The sequence below is a fragment of the Nannospalax galili genome, unplaced genomic scaffold (assembly GCF_000622305.1).
Source record: "Nannospalax galili isolate Female #2095 unplaced genomic scaffold, S.galili_v1.0 scaffold32, whole genome shotgun sequence".
NCBI lineage: Eukaryota > Metazoa > Chordata > Mammalia > Rodentia > Spalacidae > Nannospalax > Nannospalax galili.
In genome coordinates this window covers 1492332-1502751 of record NW_008335297.1, presented here as the reverse complement: position 1 = coordinate 1502751, position 10420 = coordinate 1492332, and the positions used below count along the sequence as shown (strand labels likewise).

General features: G+C 41.5%; 1 protein-coding gene across 6 annotated transcripts in view; it reads left to right on the top strand.

The window, feature by feature from the left end:
- Positions 1-10420, top strand: part of Mrtfb (myocardin related transcription factor B) — a 199837-nt gene that overhangs the window by 159564 nt on the left and 29853 nt on the right. For all 6 annotated transcript variants that reach the window (XM_029562001.1, XM_029562000.1, XM_017797353.2 and 3 more), the window contains one exon: positions 7414-7551. In XM_029562001.1, the coding sequence (XP_029417861.1) occupies positions 7414-7551 (138 nt within the window). The remainder of the gene's footprint in view (positions 1-7413; positions 7552-10420) is intronic.

The following is a 10420-nucleotide window of genomic DNA, read 5'->3' as shown; positions in this document are numbered from 1 at the left end:
GCCATCCTAAGATTCATATGGAAGCACAAAAGACCTCCGATAGCCAAAACAATCCTGAGCACTAAGAGCAATTCCAACGGGATTACTATACCAGATTTTAAGCTGTATTACAGAGCTATAGTCATAAAAACAACATGGTGCTAGGACAAAAATAGACCCATAGATGAATGGAAGCATAGTAAGGAAATATATGACCAAAACAAGACCGAAAACCAGCAGGGCAAACATCAAATCCAGTAGATCCATGTCCAACTTCTGAGACTTTACTTCCAAACGGCTAAGAGAGAAACCTCTGGCTCCTCTACCTTTCCTTTTACCAGTCATTCCATCTATGCAAGGATTAGTCAAAAGCCTTACTTGACTATGGTGTCACTTGGAAGTATTGAGGAAATGTTCCTGTGTTGACCCTTTTCTTTGTAGACTGGACACTGGTTAGAGTCCACCCAGAAGAGGCTCCATGGATTCCCTGAACAAGAAGAAAGGTCGTGACTCACCAGGGCTGCAAGATATCTTGAGAGATGCCCCACAGTCTCCTGGGATCTAGTTGACCTTGAAGCATATTTGTATAGGCCTCCAAGTATGGTTACTGAACATGCAGGAAGTCAGTTGCATCAGTCTGATACTTTTAACTACTGTGTAATATTTAGATGTTTGAGCAAAAATCAAGCACTTTTAAATAAACCTTGATTAGATACCTAATTTATCCTTTTAAGCCAGTACTTTTAACTGCTACCAAGAACAGAGTAAATTAAGAGAACCTCATTGATTTTAGTAGAGGATTGATGTCAATGTACTGAACTTTGATCAAGAGAACAAATGATACCAAATGTTGCAGAGGATGTTGGGAAAGGGGACCACTCATCCACTGTGGGTGGGGCTGCAAACTTGTTCAACCCCTATGGAAAGCAGTGTGGAGAACTCTTAAAAAAACTACAAATGAACCTCCCATTTGACCCAGTTATACCACTCTTTGGCATAGACACAAAGAACTCATCGTGTTGCAGAGACACTTGTACATCCATGTTTGTTGCTGCTCTTTTCACAGAGATGGAAGGAACCTAAGTGTCCCTCAACTGACGAGTGGATAATGAAAATGTGGTTCATTTATACGATGGAGTTTTACTCAGCAGTAAGGAAAGATGAAATCATGAAATTTGCAGGTAAATGGATGGAACTAGAAACTGTTATACTAAGTGAAGTAACACAGACTCAAAAAAAAATTGACATATGTTCTCCCTCATATGTGGATCCTAGAAGCAAATCCTGATAAGTGAGTATATATTCAGACATAACTACAGGAACCAGGATAATGGACAGGAAACAGGGAGGTAAAGGAAAAGAAATAACCTGAAAAAGATGAACAGTAGGAAACAGGCCTTAATAAGGGGGTTACAGGCCTTAATAAGGGGGTTATGGATAAAAATTGGGTTAGTTTAAGGGAGTGGAGAGGGAAGGGTATACAAGGAACCTAGGGGATAAAGGGAAAGAAGGAGCTCTCCTACAACCTACTGACAAATTACACATAGCAGATCAAGAAATATATGTCTAGGTAAGGTTTATCTGAGAACAACTGGTCTTTGCCCAAGATTTATCTATATGACACACAATAATTAAAAATACCAGACTGGTGGAACTAACCTTTTTGGATGTTTAACAGACATACTTTGAGACCTATAATAATTTTGTCAGAGGGACATAAAGGACAGTTTTTCTCCTTGCCCACCTAGGTCGACTAGTTCCAGGGGACTCTGAGTATCTCTCAAAATGTCCTGTAATGGTGGTGGGTCACCTGTCCTCTTGATCGAGGAGGCTGAGGAGACCCCACCAAATGAACTGAACCAGTGTCCAGTGTACCAAGAGGAGGGTCAACACAGGAATCATTTTCTCCATGCTACCAAGCGAAGCCAGCCATGGTTGAGCTAGACCTTTGACTTATCTTCACATAGACAGAACTGGTAAAAGAAAGGCACTAAGTGCTCCTCCCAAGCCCATGTGACCGCTGAGGAACAGATCCTCAAACGACCTTAAGAGTAAAAATAAATTGGTTGATCTGGGCCAACTGTATGGCCTTAAACACCCAAAAGAAAAGTATAACCAAAGATTAAAGGGGCCAATATATTTTTTTAAGAGTCCATATGTATTGCTAAAGGCTACATAACAAGCAACAATGCCAGATAGGAGATACCTTCTTTTGAGTTGCTGGCCAGGATGGCCAAAGGGACTCCCATATAGTAACCCAGTATAGAACGGGGAAAATGAATAGCAGACCCCAATCTTATCTAAAGGAATATTGACAACTGATTGCTGCTAGATGAGGAACAGCTGACCTTCCTAAAACAAAGACCTCTAGATAGGCTGACTAGATTCACCAGATGAACAAGTAGTGGGGGAATGGCTGGGGGTGCCGACAACACAGCAGACAGTAGGAGGAATCTCAGAGTATAAGTGCTCTTGTGAGGGGAGGGAGGCTATGGGAGGGTGCCATCTGGGAAGTGGGTGTATATAGTTGAATAAGATGGTTTTGGATGTTCTGTGTGATATATAAATGCACACAAAAAAAATTAACAAATTTTTTAAAATGTATTATATTTGAGGAGGAAGCATGGAAATTTACATTATGTTAATTAGTAGAGATGATAAACAGTACCATTGAAATCTACCCAGTGACTTTATAGACATACACAGGCGCCAAGGATCCATGTGCAACCGATATGACTAGTAAAAATCAGATACAGAGAGATTAGAGATGCATGTGCCAACATCTCAGTATTAGTAACAAAAACAATGAGTCTTTCTGCATGGAACAATATGTTTTAAAATGAAATGGAGATCTTTTTTAAAGGTTAAAAAACTCATTGAATTTTATGTCTTATATGGCTTATACTAACTTCAATTATTGATTTTATAACTATCAATTCAACTTTGAACCTAGAAACTTATAGCCACTTGTGAAAGAGATGTACTCTTGCTCTGGAGTGTGTTACTGAGTATGTTAAAGCTGTAGTGAAATGCTTCTTCTAAGAATATAGTTATTAAAAACTTTTTAAAAATTAAGAGTTAAAAAATAAAATAAATAAAAAATTAAAATATTTATGGTCAAAACAGTAAATTGAATTTTATTTTTATTCCTTTTCAGTATCTCTGTGCATGTGTATCTGTGTGGAGGCATGTGAACATGTGTACATATGCCCAAGGACACCAGCTGCATGGTACTGGATTTACAGGCAGTTGTGACCACCCAGTATGGGTACTGGGACTCAAACGTCCTCTGCAAGAGCAGCCCCAAATTTTATGTATATTTCCCAACAATAAAAAAGATGTGTTTTTAAAGCAGCTCTATAAGATGGGTTTTTTTTTTCTTTTTCTTTTTTATTTATGTGTATTAGTGTAATGACCCCATGTGTGTAAATGCACCTGTGTAACACAGTACCTGCAGAGGACAGAAGAGGGTATCACACCCCCTGGAACTGGAGTTAGGGATGGTTGTTAGCTGACATGTGGGTGCTGGGATTCAAATCCAGGTCTTCTGCAAGAACAGCCAGTACTCTTAGCCAAGGAGCCATCTCTCCAGTCCTGCATTTGTGTTTTTAAAGCAGCACTATATGCAGATGAGCAGGAGCAGTGGCAACATTTGAATGAGGCCCTGGCTTGTATCAGTGAATTTCTCTATTTCTTTTTTTTCTTTTCTTTTCTCCCCCCCCCCCTCCTTTTTTGTCTTTGAGACGGTTTCCAGCTGGCCTGGAACTTGCTGTGTAGACCAGGCTGGCCTTGAACTCACAGAGATCTGCCTGCCTCTGCCTCCCAAGTGCTGGGATTAAAGGTGTGCACCACCATGCCTGGCTGTCATTTCTGTACTTCTAATGTTCTGTTACTTGTTACAAAACGAAGTGCTGGGGCTGGAGAGCTGGCTCAGCGGTTAAGAGCATGGACTGCTCTTGCAGAGGACCCGGGTTCGATTCCCAGCACCCACATGGAAGCTATAAACTGTCCTTAACTTCAGTTCCAGGGGAATCCGAAGCCCTCTTCAGACTTCTGTGGCATTGCACGACATGGGTGCACTAACATACATGCAGGCAATATACTCATACACATAAAATAAAAATAATAAAATATTTTTTAAAAACAAAAATGAAGTGCTTATTGTATAAGGTTATCAGTGATAAAAAGAAATAATGCAGATTCCTGAAACAGGTCAATAAACATTATTTCCTCCTCCAAAAAAAAAAAAAAGTGCTGAAACACGTAATTATACAGTATAGGAACAATTGTTCGTTTCTAGGTGACATATTTTAACAAAGTAGAATTTTGCATAAAATATCCTATAAAACATGTTTTTGGTTTGTATTCAGTTTGTTCATTGTTCATCTTATTTGTGTGGGGATTCAAATATAGAAACAGTATTTAAAGAATAATTGCACTTTGAATTTCTTATTTGCAAATTTCCATCTTAAGTAAGAACTCTAACTGCATCCTAAATTTAAAACATTATAGATTGAAAGGCTATAATATAAGAAGGTTTGTTTCTAAAGAATTTCTATCCCTCAAGATTGCATAAAGAAATTCTAATTAAAATAAGAGCTTATCACAGAGCAGCACTTGGGCCTTGGTGTGCAGGCTGTGGTCTACAGGGGAGGCAGCACAGAGCCTTGCATCATGAGGGAACTAATCCTCTTAGACCTGTGCTCTGATTCTGGTATTCTCTGTGATGGCAGAACTTTCTTGTAGCAATTTCTAGTAAAAGAAAAGCCACTTTTAAGAGTAAAAGTCCCTTTTTGACTTATTTTAAGTGTATCCAGCATGGAATGTTTTTCTGTCAGTTTCTTTTGTGTACGTGTTATGTGTGCATGTTAATGTATATGTGCTTGTATATGGAGACCAGAAGTTGAAACTGGGTGTCTTCCTCAATCACTTTCCACCTTGTTTTTTGAGATAGCATCTCTTGATGAACCTGGAGCTCAATGATCTGACTAGACTGGCTAGCCAGTGAACTGTAGGGATGAATACTCCTGTCTCAGCTTCCCAAGTGCTAGGATTACAGGTGCATGCTGGTATGCCTGGCTTTTTACAAGAATGCTAGGGATCCAGACTCAGGTCCATGTGTTTACATGGCAGGAGTTTTACCCACAGAGCCATTTCCCCAGGCCCTGACATTTTCTTTTATGGTGTTGTGAAAGTTAAGGCACTGGCGGTCCAGAGCCCCATATCCTGTGATAAGAATGTCATTGTATGGAATAAGATGGAACATTGAGCCTGCATCTTCTTTTTCTTTAGGGAAATAATTCTGAAACATTTTAAATTAAATCTTCATAAAATGAAGTCAGGTCTTGAACATTTACCTAATATTCTTTCTAAAGTGGTAACATTGCTCAGTTGACTATAGAACAAAATAAGTGTCCTTAATGGTCTACATATTTTCAAATCCTTTAAAAATAGCGTCATTTCAGAATTATTGATATTTAGAGTCCTTTGATAAATTTACCCAATAGGATCCTAATACCTAGACATGATCTAAAGTGGCATTTGGCGGTGATATTTTGTTTTGGGTCCTTTTTGAGACATACTAAAAGACATTGAAGCATTTCTCCTTTCTGGTAGACTGTGTCTTCCCGTTAGGTATGTTTAGCAATCACCGTATTTCAGCTGAGCTGCTCTTGTGGTTTTCTCCTTAGGAGTCACATTGAAAGACCAAAAGAGCAAGTGAGATAAGAGCATCAGTCGGTTAGGCACAGCATGAATGCGGGCTAGACGTTCTCACAAGCATTGCCATGGACACCATGCTTCCGGTGGCCCTTCACGTGATTAACACTTTGCTCACTCTCAAATTTATCTTCACTATCTGGGAAAATAAAACAGCTCACCAGGTTAGAATGTATTTGTAAGGAAATAAATACATAATTTAAAATTTAAACATTTGATTCTACTATATATACTAGTTAAATGATGGCCAAAGAATGTTTTTCCCCTCTGTGAAAACTTAACCCAGAGATAAATCTCATTCCCCCCCCTCCTCAAAATATGCAAGGTTAAAGGAAAAATAACATAAAGCCTTATCTCATAGAGAAGGGGCCAACCAGCTGCCATCTTTCATTGATGCACAAAACTTACCTAGTCACAGGTTTGTCAGGGAACCAGGTATCTGGCCAGGGCTGTTGAGGGAACAAAAGTCTAGAACACAGTGGTGTACGTCATGGATGAGTCCTCAGCCTTCATTTCTCATTGAATGAAACTGAGGACAGCCATCTTTACACAGTCTCTCACTGCCAGTCCTTACTAACAGTCACTTAGAAGCTGAAATCAATAGCAAGAGCTGACCTGCACTTACACCATCTGTGCACAGGCCGAGCCAAGCTTGGGAATGTGACTTGGCTGAGGGAAGTCCAGAGTGTCATTCATCAATTAGACAATGTTTGTTAACTGTACACACCAAGCTTCATATTTCTTGCTCTAATAGCCCTCTGCATTTTCAGGTCATTTATTTTAAGGAGGAAAAATCCCGTTTTCTGTTTTGAAATTCAAATACTTCCACAGGAGGACCAATTTTGATTGTCGGTGTAATGAATTTGAGAGTTACTCAAGGCAGTGATGTGAAAAAATGAAAACACTTTTCCCTGAGATAAAGCAGTAATATCAGGAAGTCAGAGTGAAAACACAGCATTTAGCTGATTATTTTAATAGTGGTATTTCTTTCAAATCTTAAAGCACAGTACTTGTCTCCAGTGAGAACTGGTTTAAAAAAGAAAAAACTAGCAAAACCTCCTGTAGCTTCTTCTGTTCACTTCTGGATGAGGCTCAAGAGCAGTTAGTCTGGGCCTGGAGGGCAGAGCAGTGGCTTGATTTTAAGAGAGTACCCCAGTCTCATGGGAATTTATCCTTTGGCTCTTCTGTTGCAAGACAGAGGGGGATGTGATCAGTGAGTATCAAGTTAAGAGACAGGAGAATGAGGTACACAGCACATTGATAGGGATAGAGTGGGCCCTCTACAGAGATGTTGCAGCTATAGAAAAGTGGGTGTGGTGGAGGGGCCCACTGTGCTCTAAAGCAAAAAGCCCTGCATGTGAATTAGCCAGGGTTAACGTGACCTGTCTAAGACTCGTTTTTATGAGTCTTAGATATTTTTTCTGCCCCCCCCCCAAAAAAGTGGCTGACTATATTTCTGAGGGGGGTAAAAAACACTACAGTTTTGTTCCAACCTTTAGTTTCAGCTGCCCGTTACTACAGAGGCAAACGTTAAATAATTGGCTCCACTAAGATAAAGTTAGTTATTCAACCATCTGGATCTCAAACACAATAGTATATTTTTCCTTTGTTTACTTTCTGGTAGACTTTTTGTAAATGAGGTCATTCCCTTATAATTCCACTTCTTCTTATAGTCAGTGAACTCACAGATTTGTCTCTTTCTGCCTTTTCTTCCAGTTTACCTCAGTGTCCCCAGCAGTTCCTGAATTCTTGAAAACTCCTCCAACTTCGGACCAGCCTCCCACAAGGTCCACAGCTCCTGTCCTCCCCACGAACACTGTGTCCTCAGCAAAGCCTGGCCCAACACTGGTGAAGGTGGGTACCGGGGCACAGCACTAAGATGGCTCCACTTGGCAGCTCTTTCTGAAACCCGTGACTCGAAGATAGGCATGTGTTTGAGTCCCCACCTGCCTTTTAGCCCTCGGCTTTTAAAACTAAACTTTGGACCAGGTCAAATCATGGCCTGTCCTCTCACAGTAACAGAAAAATGACGCAGATTTTGACTTCTGTGAAAGTGCTGGGTGTGTAGCAAGGCTTCGGGAAGTCTCAGTCAGCAGTTCCCAATATTGCTGCTGCATGGGCCCTGAGCTAAACTGAGTCAGATGGACTTGCTTCAGCACAGCACTGGAGGTGCACAGGCCTCACAAACAGATGTCTTTTTTGTTGTTCTTTCAGAGACAGGGTCTACCTGTATCCCCAGCTGGCCTAGAACGCGCTATAGACCAGGCTGGCCTTGAACTCAGAGAGATTTGCCTCCCTCTGCCTCCCAAATGCTGGGATTAAAGGCGTGTATGCCTGGTGCAAACAGATGTCTTTAATGACGACAGAGCTTTGGACTTTATACACTAGGTCAAACTCAGTGGTATTCCAGATATAGTGCATCACAGGTTAAAGGTTTTAGAGAAGCAAATATGTCTTTTGATTTAGTCGTTTTGGCCAGAAGCAGCTTGGTTTGTTCTCAGATAAGCCTCAGATTCATGGCGCTGTTCCCTGCAGTTTTCTTGGTTGGAATAATTCAGTTAGAATAAATCCCAAGGAAGAAGAAAAGTTTTCATACACAGTATACATTTAAAGTTCTTAAAATGCTATTTCAAATTTCTAAATAAAGTGGTGGGAAAAGTAAACTAAGGAATAGTCCATTTCATGGGTGGCTCTTGCAGCAGAATTCATGTCTCAAACCTTTAGAACTAAAGAAAGACATTAGGGCTAGCTCACCTCTTGCCACCATGCAGAGGAGAGTGACCCCAAAGGAGTTAAGTGGCACAGTGAGGTTGGAGAGATGGCTCACAGGTTAAAAGCACTGGCTACTCTTGCAGAGGACCTGGGTTCAGTTCCCAGCACCCACATGGCAACTAACAACCATTTATAACTCCAGTTCCAGGGGATCTGATGCCCTCCTTCTGACCACCACGGGTATTGCACTTACCTCTATGCAGGCAGTATACTTATAAAAATAATAAATAAAGATTTTTTCATATTATTTTTATTTTTTATGTGTATATGTGTATTGCCTGCATGTAGGTAAGTGCACCTGTGTTGTGCAGTGCTCAAGGAGGACAGAAGAGGCTGTCGGATCCCCTGGAACTGGAGTTACGGACAGTTGTTAGCTGCCATGTGGGTGCTGGGATTCGACCCCAGGTCTTCTGCAGGAACAACCAGTGTTCTTAACCTCTGAGCCATCTCTCCAGCCCCTAAATAAAATATTTTTTAAAAAGAAGTGGCACATCCAAAAGCCCGTCTCCCAAATTCCATTCCAGCCCTTTCCTGCCCTGAAGCCCACAGTGCCTTTCAGATGACCATGTTCTTTTCCCTCTGTCCACCAAGGCTGTCCTTTTCAGTGGGTCCCAGGGCTTCAGCTTCAGGACTTGTATCAGCATATTCTACCATCTTGCCTTGCTTAGCCCTGGAGCCAGGAATTCCACAGAGTGCAAGTGGCAGTTGTGCCAGTGAAGTCCCCTGTTACCTCCTCTACCAGCATCTCCTACACCCACATCTCCCAGTAGCACAAAAAGAGCCAGGATGTGAGCCTCTCTGCTGGTACTGAAAGCTGGCCATCTCCTCTCCCATTCTCTGCTTTTAGCAAGGGCTTTGGCTCAAGGGGAAGAAGCACTAATGAAGAGCGTGAAGTTCCAGGATTGAGTAGGGAGTCCTGGACTGTGCAGAGGAAAGCATGGTTACATGTTGGGAAGCTGACCACAGTTCTCTGCTTTTCTCTCAAGAAAGCAGGTTTCTACCTTCATTTACTGAAAGAAAAGAGGTACATTGTTAGGTAATAGATTTGGTCTGAGGAATCCTGGCTATTGTGTTTCTATACCCTGCCTCCAGGTATCTTCTGAATTATGCCTGGCTCAGTTCCTTTAGCAATCAATTATATTCACACCCCATTTTGAATATAAATTATTCCAGACACCATTCACTCTTTTGATCAATTTGAAAAGACTAATTATTGGTAGTGAAGTAAGCAGATAGCCTTGATTAATACTGTGAGATGGTAAGGCAGGCTTAAAAGAGCAGAATGTGCTCTGTCAATAAGACTTGCCTCAGGAGCCTCATCATTAAAGATCTTTCTGATAATTACTATCATTCCTTTATGGATACTCCTGGGTGTCAGGCACTGTTCTAAGTACTGGGAGATGAAGCATCGAACAAAACATTACAAATCCACACCTCTGCAGTAAATACAGCACAATACAGCATGGGAAAGAATCATGAGAGGACAGAGTGCTGGGGAGCCAGGGGCTGGGGCTTCTGTTTCAATTAGGGTGATCTGACAACATATTCAGATGACCTTTGGGTGGAGACCCAGTAGAGGGGAGGCTGTCAGCCTGTCCTCAGAGTATACATCTCCGCACAAGGAAGCCAGTGTGACTGTACCAGAGATGGCCAACATGAAAAATAAGCTACACAGTAGGGAGGGGCAGGGGCAGGAGCTTTAGGGCCTCCGGAGAAGGTCAGCTTCTCATGGCTGCTGTGAAGAGAAGCCATTGGAAGGGCGAGAGCTGCTGTGTTAGAAATGGGGGTGGGGGGAGACTGAGTAAGCAAGAGCACTTACTGCTCTTGCAGAAGATCTGAGTTTAGTTCTCAGCACCCACACCAGTTGGCTCATCTTTTAATTTCAGCTCCAGGAGATCCAGTGCCCTCTTCTGGCATCCTCAGGCACCAGCATTCATGTACATGTATATAT